General features: G+C 33.7%; 1 protein-coding gene across 1 annotated transcript in view; it reads left to right on the top strand.

Moving 5' to 3' along the window:
• fat3a (FAT atypical cadherin 3a) overlaps positions 1-18937 on the top strand; it is a 167884-nt gene extending 148947 nt beyond the window's left edge. The window contains exons 45-48 of the mRNA XM_073818320.1: positions 4703-4813; positions 6850-6909; positions 12387-12422; positions 14813-18937. Of these exons, the coding sequence (XP_073674421.1) occupies positions 4703-4813; positions 6850-6909; positions 12387-12422; positions 14813-15321 (716 nt within the window). The 3' untranslated portion in view covers positions 15322-18937. The remainder of the gene's footprint in view (positions 1-4702; positions 4814-6849; positions 6910-12386; positions 12423-14812) is intronic.
• The last annotated feature ends 1445 nt before the right edge of the window (positions 18938-20382 follow it).

The following is a 20382-nucleotide window of genomic DNA, read 5'->3' as shown; positions in this document are numbered from 1 at the left end:
ATGTCATTAATATTTTTTTAATCAATTTTGTTTGCATATATAAAATTATTTTAATATTAATAGCTAGGACATGATAGTAATGTTGCATGTATGTGCTATGGGAGCAATCTCAGCGAGAACAGGCTGACCCACTCATTAAAAAAAATAAAACGTCTTTTGCTCCAGGCAAAATCATGCAACTCCTCTTCGCATCGCTCACATACTCTGGTGTGTTTGCACGCACATGTTTATGCATGTTTATGTTTTTGCCAGTGTGAATTTATCAGACGGCTTTGATCAGTTCATGCCCGCCAACTGTGAAATCCATCTTTCCCTTAACATGTTTTATTTAAATGTCGCATTTAACTGCATTTAACCTCACGCAGCTCAAAGATTGGCCGAGATCACTGCCGTTTCACACACACACACACACACACACACACACACACACACACACACACACACACACACACACACACACACACACACACACACACACACACACACACATATTCTTGTATCTCAGTAACCCTCCTGAGGCTTTTTGGCATGCACATTTTGATATTCAGACTCTTAATGAACCCTACGCCAACACTAGCATCGCCAGAGCATTCAAACCGTACGCTGATGTATCAATGGTAAAGCGACCTATAACTGTTTTCAGCATAGATAACAGGAGCTGCTGCCAGATTTCACGTTATCAGTGTATGCAGTGGCACTTTTATCTTCTTAAACTCAGCTCCGTCTCCTGCTGTGACAGTTTAGGCAGAAGCACACAGGATCTGGGAGGAAAAATGCTTATATTTGTTGAAACGGTTTCCACCTGCAGCTTCCCACTAGTTAAGTTAATCTTTGTTAATGGTGTTTTCTGTAAATCAAATCAAAATACTGTTTCATATGAGGGTTACAGTCGAAATTGAAAACCGAGTTGCAGGTGGAAACAGTTTTATGCAGTAAAAGCTGTTCTGATTTTGCTGCATTTAAATGTTGCTTTTTGTAAATCAAGTCAAAAATCACCTCATTTGAAAATTGCGTGACAATAATTATATAAACAGGTCCTCTCAGAATAATCTAAATACCTTTCATTACAGTTCTACACACCCCTTGTTTAGCCATTTATTTAATATTTCAGAATTGTGTTATGCTTTATGCTTGCAATAAGAGCAGCAATCTCAGCTCTATATAATGCATTTCAGTATGTTAAAATCCACTCCACAAAACCCACACTTATTTTCCCCAAATCAGCACTGTGAATGTCAAAAAGACCTGTCTAAACTGATAGTTTATTTGTTTTTTATTTTTTGGGTTTGTGTGTGTGTGTGTGTGTGTGTGTGTGTTTTGTTCTGTTTGATTTATTTGTTTATTTTGTATTTAATTTTTCGTTTTCGTTTCTTTCAATTAATTTTTTTATTTCTTGCATTTTGTTTTGCTTCATATGGAAGCCCGGTTCCACCACGGAATTAAAAAAAGACAATATCATAAAATTATGAGAGATATAATCTCAGATACAAACTCAGAATTATGAGATATAAACGCAGAATTGTGAGATATGAACTCATAATTATGAGATACTCAGAATTGAGATATAATCTCAGATACAAACCCAAAATTATGAGATACAAACATAGAACTGAGAGATATAATCTCAGATACAAACTCCGAATTATGAGATACTTAGAATTGTAAGATATAAAGTCAGAACTATGAGATATGAACTCAAAATTGCAAGATATAATCTCAGATACAAACTCAGAATGATGAGATATAAAATCAGAATTGAGATAGAAAAGATATAATTGATGAGATATATAATCTGGGGTGGCTGCTGGACCTAAGGGGATGGGAGACATCATTTGTAATATTAGCAATAACTCTACCAATTAGTCTATTTTAGTGTACTATTACTATTACAATCATCGATGCTCCCACTGCTTCCACCTCTGTGTCCACTACTGGTTTCATTATATTATTATACTTCTACTAGGGTTCCTCTTAGTTATCTGTTCAGTCATGTAAAAAGTAGGATATCATCTGTCATTGCCATTATTGTATCCTGGATCTGTCTCATTATACTGTATTATATTATATACATTGTATTATAATATCACTACTATTGTATATTGTATTGCTTCCTGTTCAATATTTAGTACAGTTACTTCTATAGTTAAATCTTTTCACTAAACAACACAGAAATCGAATGATCCATTTAAACTACCACATCCATACATTTACAGCTTGTTTTTTGTCTTTTCCTCATTTTTGTTCCCATCTTTTTGCTCTATTTTGTCTTGTTTTATTTAGTTTTCTCCCCCTCTATGTCTCATTTGCGTATATATATATGTATGTAAATTTAGCATTATGAGATACTCAGAATTATGAGATGCTAATTCAGATTTGTACAATATGAACTCAGAATTATGAGATACAAACTCAGAATGAGATATAAACTAAGAATTGTGAGATATAAACTTAGAATTATGAGATATAAAATCAGAATTGAGATATAAAATGATGAGAGAGATAATGTTTTTGAGCACTTCCTATGTCGATCTGCCTCCTTAGGATGAATTATTTGTTGTATTCCCGATTGTAAGTCGCTTTGGATAAAAGCGTCTGCTAAATGAATAAATGTAAATGTAAATAATCTGAAATTCTTTTGAATTGAGATACAAATTTAGAATTGTGAGATATGAACTCGCAAAACAGTCAGATTTCTGAGTCTGCGATTCTTGCAGTTCTGAGAATTTTAAAAGACAATTGTGACTTTATATCTCAAAATTATGAGAGATATAATCTTAGATACAAACTCAGAATTATGAGATATAAATGCAGAATTATGAGATATAAACACAGTATTGAGAGATATAATCTCAGATACAAACTCAGAATTATGAGATATAAACAGAATTGTAAGATAAAACTCAGAATTGTGAGATAGTAACTCAGAATTATGAGATATTCTGAATTGAGGCGAACTCATTGTAAGATATAAACTCAGAATTGAGATACTCAGAATTGTGAGATACAAACTCAGAATGAGATACAAACTCAGAATTAGGAGATACTTAGAATTGTGAGATATGAATTCAGAATTATAAGATACAAACTCAGAACTATAAGACACAAACTCAGATGAGATATGGACTCAGAATTATGAGATATAAATGCAGAATTATGAGATATAAACTCAGTATTGAGAGATATAATCTCAGATACAAACTAAGAATTATGAGATATGAACTCATAATTATGAGATATAAACTCAGAATTATGAGATATAAACTCAGAATTTTGAGATATAAATTTAGAATTATGAGATATAAACTTAGAATTATGAGATATAAGCTCAGAATTATGAGATATAAACTCAGAATTATAAAATATAAATTTAGAATTATGAGATATAAACTTAGAATTATGAGATATAAACTAAGAATTATGAGATATAAACTCATTAAAAAAAGATAAAATGTTACATTTATAAAGACAGAACTTTATTAAGAATGAACCCAACTTTTATCTTTGCTTTTAATCTGTGTCGTATAGGCAAAATTTTGAGAATTTTACACTTTGTAGCTTATTCAGATCAAGAGCCACCAATTTAGACAGGATGAGACTGTCTGGCCAACACAATGATGTTTAGGAGTGTGTAAACCCAAAGGCAGGCTCTGAAAGAGACCAGTTTTAAGATTAAGAAGGTTACTTGCTCCAAAGCATCAATAATATTGTGAAACAAAATATTTTAATTTAAAATACGTTTTCTTTTGTAGTACGTTTTAAAATGTAATTCATCCCTGTGATGCAAAGCTAAATTTTCAGCAGCCATTATTAGTCTTGAGTTATTTTTCTTAAAGATTTAACAAAATAGCAACCTTTTGTAATTTATAATTTATATCCTGTCACTTTTCATTAATTTAATGTGTCCTAGCTAGATAAAAGTATTCATTTCTTTGGAAGAAAAAAAATGTTACAGATCTCAAACTTTTACATTGACTTTCATTGTAGCAGCCTGGGATCTTAAACATGACTTTATTTCCTCAAGGACCGATAATCAGATTCTAACAGCCATTTTTATACATCTGTTGCCATTTGTGTGTGCATTATGCATCATTCGATCTGTGAGCGGCCCACAGGAGTGCTTTTGAGAGTCAAAACAATGGGAGAAAACCCAAGTAAAACCATTTCCTCTAAAGACTCAATATAAATCTTCACATCGATAAATACTGAGAGGAAAGTAGTTATAGAAGTATGTATATGGGGTCCATATAGTGTAGAAGCTGATGGGAAAAGCCATTCACTCTCTGGTATTAAATTCTCCCTCATCTGAATCCACAGAGGCTTTTTACCGCCTATAATTACTTCATTTTTCATTTTCTTGTGGTTTGTGGTGTCCTTCGTTCAAACCCTCTTAGGTCTTGAAAATCTCCACCTGTGAAATACGAAGTGAGACAATTATACGCAGCCGTTTCCGTGACACCATTAAAGGAAAGATCAAAGGAAAAATGTTCGGGAAAAGAAAGAAATTAAAAAGCAAACATCAGAGAGAGCACTTCTCGGATACAGAATGGCGTGGAGATTCGCCCACAGCTGTGATTCACAAAACACGTGTGTGTGTGTGTGTGTGTGTGTGTGTGTGTGTGTGTGTGTGTGTGTGTGTGTGTGTGTGTGTGTGTTTACTGTAAGTTAAGCTGTGAGTGGTTGACGTCCTGATCTTTGTGTTTAGGGAAAATGGATTTGCTGGAAGAGGTCACATGTTTCTCTGGCAGTAACAAGGGCAGCAACTCTGAGGTCCAGTCGCTGAGCTCCTTTCAGTCTGATTCCTGTGATGATAACGGTAAGCCCTGTGTGTGTTTACTGGTGCTTCTACTCATCATGAAACAATAAAACAACATGCATCTTTCCTCAGGACTCTTCATGCAGTCATCCTCATCGCCAGTTTGTAAATTTAGTAAATATTATACGATTTTTTTTATTTTTGAGATGGTTGTGGGAGGTGTGTGTGTGTGTGTGTGTGTGTGTGTGTGTGTGTGTGTGTGTGTGTGTGTGTTTTGCTGCTTTCAAGTCTGACCTGATACTCTTTTTCTGAACTTTAATATAGCAAAATATGTTTACAAATGATTCTTCAAATTAGTTTATTTAAGAATCAAGAATTCAAGAATAAACCTCAATTCTGCAGCAGACAATCATGGGTTTTGTTGCACAGACCTGGTGTAAAAGTGTTTTCTATAAATACCAATTAAGAAAAAGGAAAAAAAAATATATATATATATATATGTGACCCTGGACCACAAAACCAGTCTTAAGTCGCTGGGGTATATTTGTAGCAATAGCCAAAAATACATTGCATGGGTCAAAATTCTTGATTTTTCTTTTATGCCAAAAATCATTAAGAAATTAAGTAAAGTTCATGTTCCATGAAGATTTTTTGTAAAATTCCTACTGTAAATATATCAAAATGTAATTTTTGATTTGTAATATGCATTGTTAAGAACCTAATTTGGACAAATTTAAAGGTGATTTTCTCAGTCTTTTTGATTTTTTTGCATCCTCAGATTTCTGATTTCAAATAGTTGTATCTCGGCCAAATATTGTCCTATCCTAACAAACCATACATCAATAGAAAGCTTATTTATTGAGCTTTCATATGATGTATAAATCTCAGTTTTGTCAAATTTAACCTTATGACTGGATTTGTGGTCCAGGGTCACATATATATTCTTTTTTCAGGATTCTTGATGAATAAAACGGTAAAAAGAACAGCATTTATTCAAAATAAAAATATTTTCTAACAATATAAGTAACTTTTTTTTTTTATTTAACACATCCTTGGTGAATAGAAGTATAAATTTATTTCAATTAAAATGACCCCAAACTTTTAGATGATAGTTTATATTGTTACCAAAGATTTCCTTTTTAAATAAACACTGTTCTTTTCAACTTTTTATTTGTTAAAGAATCCTGGGGAAAAAATCACAGGTTCCAACTAAATATTAAGCAGCACAACTGTTTTCAACATTGATAATAAATCAGCATATTAGAATGAGTAATGATGCTGAAAATTCAGCTTTGTATCACAGGAATAAATTACATTTTAAAATATATTCATATAGAAAGCAGTTATTTTAAATTAAAATAATATTTCACAGTATTAACATTTTTTAACTAATAAATGCAGCCTTGATGAGCATAAGAAACATCTTTAAAAATCATTAAAAATCTTACTGATCCAAACTTTTATAAAACTTATTTGGGATGCAGCTGGTTGCAATTAATCACTTTAATAGCCTAAAATAAATTAAGAACAATTATTCTTAAACAATAAAAAAATGTAATTTAATAATAATAAATAGTAATAAATAATCTCATTTAGGCATGCATAACTGTTATTTAAATAGTTAATTAATTAAATTTATGTAGCTATAATTGATTTCAAATTTAAATATTAAATCCTGTTAAATACACAGCTGTTGTTGCTGTGCTTTAGAAACTTACTAAAAGACTCCTGAGTTTCCAATTAAATACAACACTCTAGTGATTTTAATTTACACTCATCTTGTAAATTTGTGATTAGATGTGAACGCAGCAGGTGTGTGTGTGTGTGTGTGTGTGTGTGTGTGTGTGTGTGTGTTGGTCACATCATCACCATCTCTCCTCAGATTCGCTGGAATGATGTCATGCTTGCCTTTCATTGGTCACAGCTAAATTCATCCACAGCCAATCAGGCCACAGAAGCTTCTGCAGTGGACCAACAGTGTTACAGAAATTGTGGAGTTGATTCTTCAGTTTGATTGGTCTGTGGCTCAGTTTGGTGATTGTGTGTGTGCGTGTGTGAACATTTCTGACCGGTCTCCATTGCTTTCTCTTTCCAAGCTTCCATAGTGACGGTAATTCGGCTGGTCAATGATGCAGTCGACACGATTGAGAATGAAGGTACTCTTTCCCACCGCTGGACTCTGAAGCCTCTTCCTTAAAATCGCTTGAAGACTCATGCACAAACCTTTAAACACACACACACTCTCTTTCTTTCTCCTTTTTTATGTTCTTTACACACATACACATTTACTTAGACGTCTAGACTTTTATTAGGGCTGTCGTTTAATTAAATAATTAATCTCTTTGTATGCAGATTAATCATTTGAAGTATCCATGATTAATTGCATATCAATATTTGATAAGAAAAGCCCTCAAGTAAAAAGAATTAAAAATTTATGTAACGTCCATTTCACATTAATGTGTAATATTTTATAATCATCCCAAATTAGTTTAAATTTAAATATCTTTTTAATATAAAGATTATTATATTGATTAAAAAACCCTATCCCTTAAAAGAAAACTTTTTGAGCTTTTAGCCTGCAGTCATTATAATTTTATTTTTGTATTAGTTTTATTTCTAACTTGAGTGCATTCTCAAAGGGTTTTGTCAGTTTTAGCTTTGTTCTTCTCATTTCTTCTCCAGACTATAGTTAAGTACACTACAAAGTAACTTTGCATTATTAAACACTAAGTGTGTGTGTGTGTGTGTGTGTGTGTGTGTGTGTGTGTGTGAGTGTGATAGCATTACTCATGAGAAGGAGCGTCACCCCAGTCAGCAAGATGATCTAGCAAACACACACACACACACACACACACACACACACACTTGACTCCCTGCTCAAATATTTTCGCTGACAAACACACACCTACAAACACATCCCCAGATCATATATTACGCAGAACGGAAGAGCACAAATCTTGCAAACACACACACACACACACACGTTTGAAGTTGTAAGAAAAGCTTTTCAAGTGTATCTTCAAAGCTAGACATGCTAAAGTAATGTAGGCTGATGAGCTTGTTTGAGCTTTTCCACTTGTCCTTTGATTTATAAGTTGTAAATCTCACAAACCTCTGAATCTTGAAACTAGTTCACACTGAGACGTCTCAAAACGACTTCATATTTACATATTTTTTAAACCATTCTTTTAAACAGAGGACTCTTGTGTATTTTAAATGTTCATGCAGAATTTTTTTGTTTTATCGGCCGATACAAAGAAGATCTTTAAACATTAGCTTTCCTGTATTGCTCATATCCTGAGGTGTAATTTGCTTGATAACAGTGTTATTTTAGTATAGAGACAGAGCGGCACACGTCATAATCTGAAAACCACGCCCACCGAGGGGGAAAACAAACCAACGCTCTCCATTGACTTTGTATTGTGGGAAGCTGCCTCCTTGTCTTTTCTGACTTATAACAAAAAGCAGAACAATGTCTAAAAGCTGCTATGTGACAAGGTGTACAGTAAACAAACTAAAAAACACAGAACTACGTTTTTATAAGCTGTCGACCCAAAAAACGAGTGTTTAAGAACACAAAAGTAGAGCGCAACGTGTCTTATTACTCCTGCTGGAGGGAAATCTAACAGCGACAATAAACATTCATTATTTAACCATGTCAAAGGATTACTTCACCACACTGAAAGGAGGAGATATATTGAGAAACTAAATTTTATTGGTCTATGTCAGTGCACCTTTTCCTTACCTTCCTTTTGTTGGAGAAATGATCCAACTGAATGGCCCAACGTGAAATACCCTGACATCTACAAATATTTGTGTCCTTAAACACTCGTTTTTTTGGGTCGACAGCTTATAAAAACGTAGTTCTGTGTTTTTTAGCTTGTTTACTGTACACCTTGTCACATAGCAGCTTTTAGACATTGTTCTGCTTTTTGTTATAAGTCAGAAATTAAAAGGAGTCTGCTTTCCGCAATGCAAAGTCAATGGAGAGCGTTGGATTGTTTTCTCCCCCGGTGTGGGCGTGGCCTAAATGCGCTCTATTATCTCTATTATTCATATACTGATATAGTGTTTATTGTTTTTAATTAGTTATGTATTTATTTATTTTATAGTTTTTTTTTTGTTTGTTTAAAGGGGTCCTGTTATGATTTTTCATTTTTTTAATTTTAGCTAGTGTGTGGTGTGTATGTTTGGGCATAAAAAACATCTACAAAGTTACAAATCTCAAAGTCCACTCCAAAAGGGAGATTTTTAGTTTTTAAAAAATCCATTAGAATATCATTCAAATAAATCCCGCCTACAGAAATTCGAATCGTTGGTGGGTGGGGAGGGACGAGGTGGGAGATTCCCCTAACTTTAGCGATGTAGCATGGACAGTTGCTTCTGGGATGCTTCAGCGAGCCGCAGAGAGGCTCGTATAAACGCAAGCATTGACTAAAGTGTCCGCGAACTGCTCCGGTAGCCGTGCTGGAGCCGCGCCATTTGCCGTGTGCGGAATAGAGGGTCAAAACACATGCAGAGCCGCGGCTGATGTAAACACAAGCATTGACTAGAGTGACGATCATCGGTGGTCGAGTCGGAGCTGGTGTATATGACTTGCTTCTTTCAGACGAATGCAATCAGAGTTATATTAAAAATACTCCTGGCACTCCCAAACTTTAGAACGGCATTTTTCTCCATCAGTCCAAAACAAGTCGATCCATAATAAAAAAGTGCCTCATGTGGCTCCAGAGGGGACAGTAAAAGCCTCCTTTAGCGATCCGATGTGTTTTTGTAAGAAAAATATCCAATTAAAACGTAAGAATCAGTTTAGTCTAGCGTGCACTAACAGTTGTACACAGAACTTGCTGCTTTGGGAAGGGCCGTCTAAGCTGCTCGCCAATTGCAAAGCAGTGGGACTGCTAACCAATCACAACACATTTAGTTTTTCGGAAGGCAGACCTTCATCAAACCTGGAACTAATCGAGCCATTTGTTTCAGCCTTGGGAGAAAGCTATTGTGATAATGTAAATTATGTGAAAAAATTTTTCTAATCACCAAGCATGAGAGCATGTTCTACTGCACCCCCAAAACAAAATAAAGACTTTGTAAGAGAGCATAAAAGGACCCTCTTAGTTTTAGTTCACAGTAACAACACTGCTTTAAAGTGGACATAAAATACTTATGACACTTTTAAAACTAGCTCACAATGACATATGTGACCCTGGACCACAAAACCAGTCATAAGGGTACATTTTTTGAAATTGAGATTTATATATAATCTGAAAGCTGGAAAAAATAAGTTTTCTGTTGATGTATGGTTTGTTAGAATAGGCCAATATTTTACAAGATACAACTATTTGAAAATCTGCAATCTGAGGGTGCAAAAAATCAAAATACAGAGAAAAAAAATTACCTTTAAAGTTGTCCAAATGAAGTTCCTAGCAATGCATATTACTAATCAAAAATTAAGTTTTAATATATTTACGGTAGGAAATTTACAAATTATCTTCACGTAACATGATCTTTACTTAATGTCCTAATGATTTTTGGCATAAATGAAAAATTAATAATTTTGACCCATACAAGGTACAGTATTGTTGGCTATTACTACAAATATACCCATGCTACTTAAGACTAAGGTTTTGTAGTCTAGGGTCACATATTATACATCTAGTGCTAATGACTATTCATTTTTAGAGTCAGCCAATTAGCTTTTCTTTTAGGTCTTTTATTTTTTATATATTAGTCATTATTAGGATTGCTTTACATATGTATTAGTGGATATACAGTACTGTACACAGTCTGTAAACTGATATCATATTCATAATTAGTCAAAAAAGTTTTGTTCTAATGTGTGGAACAAAGATGTAAATCTAATTGTTGAATGTGGTAGCATTGTTTGTGTGTGTGAGTGATATTGTCATTAATGGACTATAGACTCACTTCTCTTGGTCCACGTTTAAATGACATTTGAGCCTTGAGCTTAATGACTAGCTAGTCAGTCAAACTCACACCGATGAAGATCAAACATGAGCATTTTGATAAACTGGGAAGGAATGTACACATTTATTTTTACAGCACCACTATCTCTTTCTATTTTCTTTCTCTGTTATCTCTTACCCTTACAAATATTGACCATGGTATTCATAATTTACATAATTTACCTAATATACTAATTACTGTGGTTATTGTTACTAAAAAAAATAATAATTTAATTTAATAGTAACTGGCTTATTTAATATTTCTATATAGCTTTATATGTATTTTAGTTTTAGTAATTCAATTTGGTACGTTTTAGTAACTTTATTGCTATTTTAATTTTTATGTAGCTTTCATTTAAATTTTAGATTTAGTCATTCAAACCATATTTTGTTTGGATTTTAGTAATTTGATATGCTTTTGTAATTGTTAGTTCTTTTTAATATTTCTATGTAGCTTTCATTTATATTTATTTCATTTTTAGTAATTACAGTCAAACTAAAAGAAACCATGTTTAATTTTTAGTTTTAGTATTTTCTTGTGCATTTGTCATTGTTTTTTAGCTTTAATTTTTAGTTTAGAATTATATAGAATTTTATTTTGATTTTAGTCATTCAAACTAAAAGAAACCATGTTTAATTATTATTTTTAGTGCTTCTATTTGCTTGTCATTGTTAGTCGCTTTTAAGTATTTAAAAGTAGCTTTAATTTACATTTTAGATTTAGTATTAAATTTTAATATTTAATATTTAGATGACGTTTTAGTAATGTCATGTGCTTTTGTTGTTGTTAGCTGCCTTGTTAATATTTATATGTAGCTTTAATTTATATTTATTTTATAGTACTTTAATTTATATTTATATTACTTATAGTACTAGTCATTCAAACTAAAACAAATGTTTAGTTTTAGTAATTTTGTGCTTTTATCATTAATTGTTTTTTTATATTTCTGTAGCTGTAATTTATATTTTAGATTTAGATAAGTTTTAGTAATTCAAACTACAAATAAACCCCGTTTAATTTTTAGTCCAAGTATATTTTTCTTTGCTTTTGTCATTGTTAGTTGCTTTTTTTAATATTTATATGTAGCTTTAATTTACATTTTAGCAATTTCAGTAATTCAAATTTAAAGAAATAATGTTTAATTTGTATTTTGTTTTAGTAGTTTACTGTGCTTTTGTCATTGTTAGTTGTTTTTTATATATATTTCTATGTAGCTTTAATTTATATTTTAGATTTAGTAATTTAAGTAATTCAAACTACAAATAAACCAGGTTTCAATTTTAGTTTAGGTTTTAGAAATTTTATGTGCTTTTGTCATTGTTAGGTTTTTTTATATTTCTATGTAGCTTTAATTTGTGTTTTAGATTTCAGACTACAAGTAAACCATATTTAATTTTAAGTTTTTTTTTTTTTTTTTTTTTTTTTGACGTTTATTGTAGATTTATTCATTTAAAAAAGCCATGTCATTTTTGTAAGGGTATTACATACAGCAGAATATCACAAAACACATAAATGTCTCAAAAATAAAAGTAAAACTTCAGAAACAATGTTAGTGTATTTGAATATGGTGTTTGTTCACAAACACTCAGTTAGGATGGGTTTGGTGCTGACCCACAAATCTGTCTCTCTTTCTCTTTCTCTGTCTTTCTGCTTCTTTTCTGCCTGCCAGTGTCCGTTATGGATCAAGGTCAAAACTTCAACAGAGGTGATTCACGTTCTCTCTCTTCCTGCTTTGTTCAGCTAAATCTCCCAGAGTTCTTGCCCTCCTTCCTTTTCAGACTTTGTTCTCTGTCTATTTCTCCCTCTCTCGCTCTCCCTTTCCGTACTGCTGACAAACTGAGCTATTGCATTCTGGGAAATGTCACATCATCCAGCAGCGAGATGCTCTGTGTCGACACGCACACACACGCACATACATTCACGCTCACATCAGAGTACCCGCAGTCCTCCGTCACCTCTTTCCTCTCTTTCTCGTCTGTCTCTTCCCCCGCAGTGCTTCCATTGCTGACTTTGTGTTTTTCTTTTGTTTGATATTGATGTTTTCCGATAGCGAGGATTAGGCCGTGTACAGTGTGTGTGTTCGTGTGCGTGTGCGTCCCTGCGCTTCTGTGTGTTCATGCATCGCTGCATGCAATCCTCACGCTCATTTACTTTGGTTTGCGTTTTTTCTGATGAATGCGTTTCGCTTGTGTCAACAATGCGTCACTGACCTCTGAACCTTGACCTTTTGTTCTGGCTGCGTCTCCGATCACCTTGCAGGCATGTCCACTCACTACAGCAAGACCTGCATGTGGAGATGTTCTGTGTAATGTTTCTGTCCCAAATACCAAATAAAATGGATCACAAATGGGCAACTGAGACTCATTTGAAAAACGTGCCTATGGCGATATTTCTGAAAAATTATATTAGTTGCTTCCTGCAGTTTCCGAAAAACATTCAAAGTGAAATATCCAGGGAGTGACACTGAAAGTGTGTTCAATTTCATCCAAAACAAATGAACATGAATGTGGTAATCTTTTATTATGTTGGTTGTTGTATGAACTGCGGCAGTTCAGAAATTAAATGCCCTGTTATATTAGTATCACTGAGATGCTATTATAGTTTTAATAGAAATTAATAAATATGTATACATTATAATATAAAATGTGTATTTTTTTTATAATAGTATTTAATTTTTATTTTCATATTACTAAGTTTTAATATTTTTAAAATAATTATGTAGTAGTTTTATTAATTTTATTTCAGTACTATTTTTGTATATTTCATTTAAAACTAAATTAAAATAAGAAATTTTGCATTTGCAACTAGCTGAAATTAGGTTAAATTATTTTTTTATGTAATTTATTTGGGGTTTTACCAAAAAAAAAAAAAAGCAAATGTGAGATTTTTAGTGTTTAAGCTCTTTTATCGTCATTTGTGTTTAACAGATTCGTACCCAAGCCCTCAGCATCCCAAGCACAATGATTTATCGGGTGTGCTACCAAGCAAGTTTACTATATACTACACTAAAATAAAAAAAGGTGTAGAATTTACTTTAAAACTATTTTCACTCAGAAATTGCTAGTAAATTTCACAAATTGTTACAAAGAGACTGTGAGTAACACAAATTAGGTTAAATAAGGTTAGTTTTTAAATCTATTTTCTTTGTTTTTCAAAAAAAAAAAAATTGTAACAAAAAAGCAAATATGTGATTTTTAGTGTTTGAGCTCATTTATTGTCACTTGTGTTTAACGGATTTATACACAAGCCCTCAGCATCCCAAGTACAGTGCTTTACCGGGCGTGCTACCAAGCAAGTTTACTATATACTACACTGAAAAAAAGGGTGTATAATTTAAATTTCACAAATTATTACAAAGAGACTGTGAGCAACACAAATTAGGTTAAATAAGGTTAGTTTTTTAATCTATTTTCTTTTTGTTTTTTAGTTTTTTTTTCGTAACAAAAAAGCAAATGTGAGATTTTTAGTGTTTGAGCTCTTTTATTGTCACTTGAGTTTAACGGATTCATACCCAAGCCCTCAGCATCCCAAGTACAGTGCTTTACCGGGTGTGCTACCAAGCAAGTTTACTATATACTACACTGAAAAAAAAGGTGTTGAATTTACTTTAAAAGTATTTTCACACAGAAATTGCTAATCTAAAACAAAAATACAACACTACTCAAGTTTCCATAATCACAAAAATATTGTAAAGCAAAGTATAAAAGTATTTTCTTGTAAAACACGGTCTTCATAGCATACAACTTCATAGCATAGTATTATGTAGGTCTTTATTAATCAGTAATCTGACCTGTAATCTAGTGTTCATTTCAGATGGAAACAGCAGTGAATTATTGTATAGGTATATAATTTATTTTTGTGGAGTTTTGCAAAACTTTAGGTAGAGGCACGTTTTTCTAATAAGCCTGGGTTGCTAATGGGACACCCTACAGTCCCAACAAATGCACCATTTGGGACAGGACCGATGTCTAACCTGTTAACCTCCCTTCAGAATGACCAAGCATGCAGCCCTACATGATTACGTACCTACCGAAGGCTCCCCTTAGTTGTTTGCCCACTTCATGTTTACTAACTTCCTGTTTCCTGTTTCTCCAGCATACCACTGGGACACTTCCGACTGGCTGCCGAGCACACGGCTACCTGACATCGAGGAAGTCCCCACCTACGAGACCAGTGAAGTGGGCGTGGCCTTAGAATCCGACTATTACCTCGGCGGATTCGATATCGACAGCGACTACCCACCTCCTCATGAGGAGGAGTTCATGTCCCAGGACCAGCTGCCCCCGCCCCTTCCCACCGAGGAATACGACACCTCACCCGCCAATCAACCAGTCTCCAGGGAGAGCACTCTGAGTGGGGACCGCAAGCCCCGCCCACACTTCCACCCCAGCCAATACCTGCCCCCGCATCAGCTGCCGCTCGGCTCCACGGGGGAGGAGTTTAGCACTTTTACAGGCAGGGAGGAGCGCCTGTCCGTCAACGCCTCCTCTGCCTCTGACGTTTCCTCTGCGCCCTGCGGGTTTGAAGACTCTGAGACGGGAGGAAGCTTGGATAGTTTGGAAGATGCGCACATGCACCCACATACACAGCAGACTGAGGTCTGATATGCCAATGTGAACTAAAGACGCAGTTAGTGACGTTAACAAGGACGTGTTTTCCCACATGAAAGACACTAAGCTTTGCATCTGTCAGTTTCAAGACGGGTGCAGCAGATTTGGTCTAAGGACTGCCGACGCCGCAGACGGACTCTCAACGCTGCCCTCTGCATGAGCAGCTCAAATATAAAAGCACAGGAAGTGGCCGGAAGTGATGTCATGGGTGTGGACCATACGATTAAAGCAACAAGAAGCGTCATAGCGAAAGGAGACCAATGATCTGTAGACACGTTTTCAGAAATCGCCTGGTGCATTTCATTGTTCCTTCCAGTTCCTGAATCGTTTGGTGCTGCCCATTGTACGTCTGAAATCTGGATCTGTCCTAAAACCTAGTGAGCCGCCTACCTTGATGATATTGCGCTGCCTTGTAAGATACAAATTAGAGGTCGACTGATTATCAGCCTGGTCAATTATCGGCACAGATATTAAGCATTTTTATGGTTATCATTATCGGTCATTTTCAAAGCCGATTTGCCGATAATTTAAAAGCATTTAAAGGAAGTTTTGTTATAATTCATTTTGACATTAATTTTCATTTGTACACCAGACATAAATATATCGGTTCAAAATATGGGTTATCGGTCTACTTGATCTGTAATAATCGGTATCAGCATCGACCCTGAAAAACATATCGCTTTAAATATTTTTATTTGGAGTTTCACAAAATAGATCCTTTCTAACTAATTTTTTAAATTATTAATGCGAAAACAAAATTACATACAAAACAATAAATAAAATACTAATAGTATATTATAGGCACCGATATTAAGCATTTATATGGCTATCGGTATCAGTCATTTTCAAAAAGCGTTTCAAGAAAGTTTAGTTGTAAATAATTGTGACATTAGTTTTCATTTTTACACTAGACATAAATTGGTTTAAAAAATCGGTTATCGGTCTGCTCGATCTGTAATAATCGGTATCGACACTGACCCTGAAAACACATATCTGTCGAGCCCTAATACAAATTGTAAGTTTAAATATTTTTATTTCGAATTTCACAGAATAAATCCTTTCTAAATACATTTTTTTAATTATTAAAAACTAAATTACATACAAAACAATAAATAAAATCCTAATAGTATTACAGGCACCGATATTAAGCATTTTTATGGCTATTGGTATCAGTAATTTTCAAAACCAATTTGCTGATAAAATAAAAAAAGGTTTTTGTCAGAGCACTTGTTATTTTTAGTTTTGACATTTTCATTTTTACACCAGACATATATATCGGTTCAAAATATCGGTTATCAATCTACTTGATCTGTAATAATCAGTATCCGCTCTGAAAAATGCATATCGGTCGACCTCTAATACAAATTGTAAGTTTAAATACTTTTGTTCGGAGTTTCTAAAAATAAAATAGATTCTAATTATATTTTTTAAAGTATTAATGCAAAAACAAAATTACATACAAAACAATAAACAAAATTCTAATAGTAGTACTCAACCAAAATGTAAAAAACTAAAAAATAATTTGTAGTTACACTTTTTAAAATTATTTATTCAAAAACAAAACTTATAATTACATATAATAAAGACTGAAAATAAATAATATACTAATAGTAATACCAAACCTATATTAAAATTTGGAAATAAAAAAAAAAACAGAGTAAATACAAAATATAAAATTTTTGTTTAAATTCTGCTTCTTTTTTATTTGGAATTTTATTAATTAAAATCCTTTGTTCTTACGCTTGTTAAATTATTTATGCAGAAAACAAAATTAAACGGTAGACTACAAGTAATACTAAAACTAAGGTAAAATTCAAAATTAGTAAGAAAATACAGTCGACTATAAATATCAATAAAAATAGTTAAATCTAGTTTATAAATGATTAAGTTACGCAATATTTGTGTGATTTAAAACATTTTTCTTTGTTGTTAGCATCAGACTCTACTGGAATCAGATGTGACTCACATGAAGAAGAAAGAAAAACAAAACCAGCCTAAGGGGGTTTGCTGGTCTTAGCTGGTTTAAACTGGTTTAACTGTTCTCTCAGCAAGCAGATGTTTAGCTAATGTTTCCCAAATGCCCAAACTTCCCCTAAAACCATTGCAAATACCAGCTTGGCCAGACTGGGACACCAGCCAACCACCTTAGGCTGGTTTAAGTAGTTTTTTAGTTTCAGCAGGGGTGCGTTTGCATCAAACTGGACAGCTGAGTTGCTTTTTTTGTTCCAAATCGCTCGCTTACGAGGGTCCATTTCAGTATGGATGGCACTTTCGAAGGCAGCTCACTAGGTTTTGGAACAGATCTGGTCTGTGTGCACAGGTGGACATGAATATGAAGCAGTTTTCTATAAGCAGTCAAAAAGCACACGAGTTTTGTGTATCTTCCCAAAAAAATTTTTTTTTTTTTTTTTTTTTTTTTTTTTTATGCATTGACTTTTTTGCACTAAACCGATATGTTCAGATTTACAGCGGCCCTGTCTTGTCATATTTAAGGCCCTGGACTGGTAGCAGCGTCGTCTTTTGTGTGAAGCATTAGTCGGATCCTGTATAGCACTATTTTTCAAGCGTGTGTTTTAATGGAACGTGGGCAACTCTTTTCTGTCACTTACGTCTCCCCTTTTTTTGTCTTGTGATTACATATCAGAAAGCCATAAGCAGAATATCATCAATAACATTTGTGTGTTCGCAGGCACTTACAATGCAAGAATGACACATGCCTGTAGCATGCAGTCCAAAAACCTCCTCCGGTTCTAAACCGACCCAAACCAGAGAAAGGAGCGGAACGAAAGAGCGAAAGCAATAAAGGCAAGTCAGAAAGAGGGAAATGCCAAGTCCTGAAACAGAATACTGAATAAAAGATGCAGGGAAAGAAAATGTAAAGAACGTGAAAATCAATAAAATATAAATCAAAATGAGAAAAAAGGGAGAAAGAAAGAGAGAGGGAGGGAGGCATGATACTGTGGACCAACTTTGGATTGGAAAGGCGTTTTGGCCTGAAGGGAACAGGATTGAGACATTCGGCGTGAGCTGATTTCAGAGCTTGCACTGTCATTTTGAATGCCATTGGGCGGATCGTTTTTTGTAAAAGCTGTAATTTTGACGTCAATTGTTGTACAGTGTATATAAGTAAGTTGTTCAAATGCAGATTTTGTAGATATTGAACTGCAATCATGGCAGGGTTTGTGCATCCTGCGAGCGTCTGGCGCGGACGAAAAGGACAAACACACAAACTCACATACTTTTGCCGGCATTTTTAACAAACGTGCGCAACTCTTTTTCACCGCTTTTGACTTTTTTCAGAATATCAGTTTCTCCGCCCATTTTTTTTAAATTGTATTTTTATTTCTGTTTCGCTATGTTTATATTATAGAAAAGGGAATTACTCTGCTCCTGACGGATTCGCGCTGGGGGTTTATTTTTATTAAGTTGTTTGTTTGTTTCGTTTTAATTTTGTCTATGATTCATATTGTTCTGTTGACTGTGTAAAACAGTATTAAAACATACTTGTTATACATGTAAAAATGCTTTTCTTCACTCCTGGATTTTTGTTTAGTTTGTTTTGTGTGGTGTTTTTTTAAATCAATGCTGAAATTAAAAAAAAAAAAAGAATATTGATCAAACTGAATACTGGTTTGAAGTTTGTGGGTGATTTTGTAAAAGGCAACATTCGTAAATATTGTAAATGTCTCTCATCTCATCTGCTTAAAGAAATGGGTAACACTTTTCAGAATTGTGGGTTTATATCTTGCAATTCTGACTTTATAACATGCAACTGCGAATTTATATCATGCAATTCTGAGAACAAAAATCAATTGTGAGTTTATATCTTGCAATTCTGACTTTATTTCTCAGAATTGCGAGTTTATATCTCACAATTCTGAGATATGGGCTTCCATAGATATCAGTTATCAGTTGTATTAAAAACCTAAATGCCAGTTATCGGCTTTATTAAGCAAAAATCTAATATTATATTACCAAGAAACTTTTGGAAGACTGAGAAATACAAAAAAATTTTCAGTTCTCAGAATAGAACAAAATTATACATCCACCAGATTATTTTGTTCTTCAAAGACATCCGCACCATTGTTCATAGCCCTGGGCTTCTGACAAGATGAAGTTATTGCCTAAACTTAAGCCTAGTTCTGTCTGTAACTAGGTAGTCTTGAACACCGTGATTAGCTGGTTCAGTTGAGTTTAATGAGGGTTGAAGCTGAACCCTGAAGTATGGTTAAAAACATTTGATGATACAGAATTTTACTACAACACCCAAAAAGGCTGATATAGGAAAATTAGGTATTGTTTGATTTGGTATGACATTCCAAATCTAACAAGACCAGTCTTATGATTTTTGGCTAAACTGCTCATAAGTAATAAGCAGAAATTGACATTTTTTATACATTTTGACCAGTAGGTGGCGGTGTACTAAAAGTATTATTGTGCCTTCAGATCATACTTGTTATAACACATAGCAAGTTTGGTTAGAATCCACTACACCTTTGTGTAGATATAGCCTCATGTCCATTTTTGCACAAATTTCGTTAACCCGCTTTGTGAAAATGGTTTGGTATATCAAAAAGCTTTCAATTCTGTAGGATTACTACAAAATTCTAAATGGTCCACGCTCAAAATGGTTGACATAAGAAAATTTGGTATTGTTTGATTCAGTATCTAACAATTCACACTTAGGCTTTTTAGTCAAACTGGTCAGAAATTATGAACAATAGTTTCAAGTATTTATATATTTTGACCAGTAGGTGGTGCCACAAATTACTCATGTTCCCTCAGGTCATGCTTGGTATAACACAAACCAAGTTTGGTCGGAATCCACTAAAGCATTGCGAAGACATAGCCTCATGTCCATTTTTGCATGATTTTTATAACATTTTTCAAAAGCATTTGATAACTTTTGGGCAGCATTGTCTGATAATGATCTGAGCCAATTTTTTGGAAAATGAGATAAACCGTCCAGGACAAGTTCAAAGCTAATAGCCTCATGTCCATTTTTGCACAAATATAGTCCAATTCTGCTTTTCAAAAACAGGTTGGTATATTAAA

The sequence above is a fragment of the Garra rufa genome, chromosome 14 (assembly GCF_049309525.1).
Source record: "Garra rufa chromosome 14, GarRuf1.0, whole genome shotgun sequence".
NCBI lineage: Eukaryota > Metazoa > Chordata > Actinopteri > Cypriniformes > Cyprinidae > Garra > Garra rufa.
This window is presented reverse-complemented; position numbering and strand designations above follow the sequence as displayed.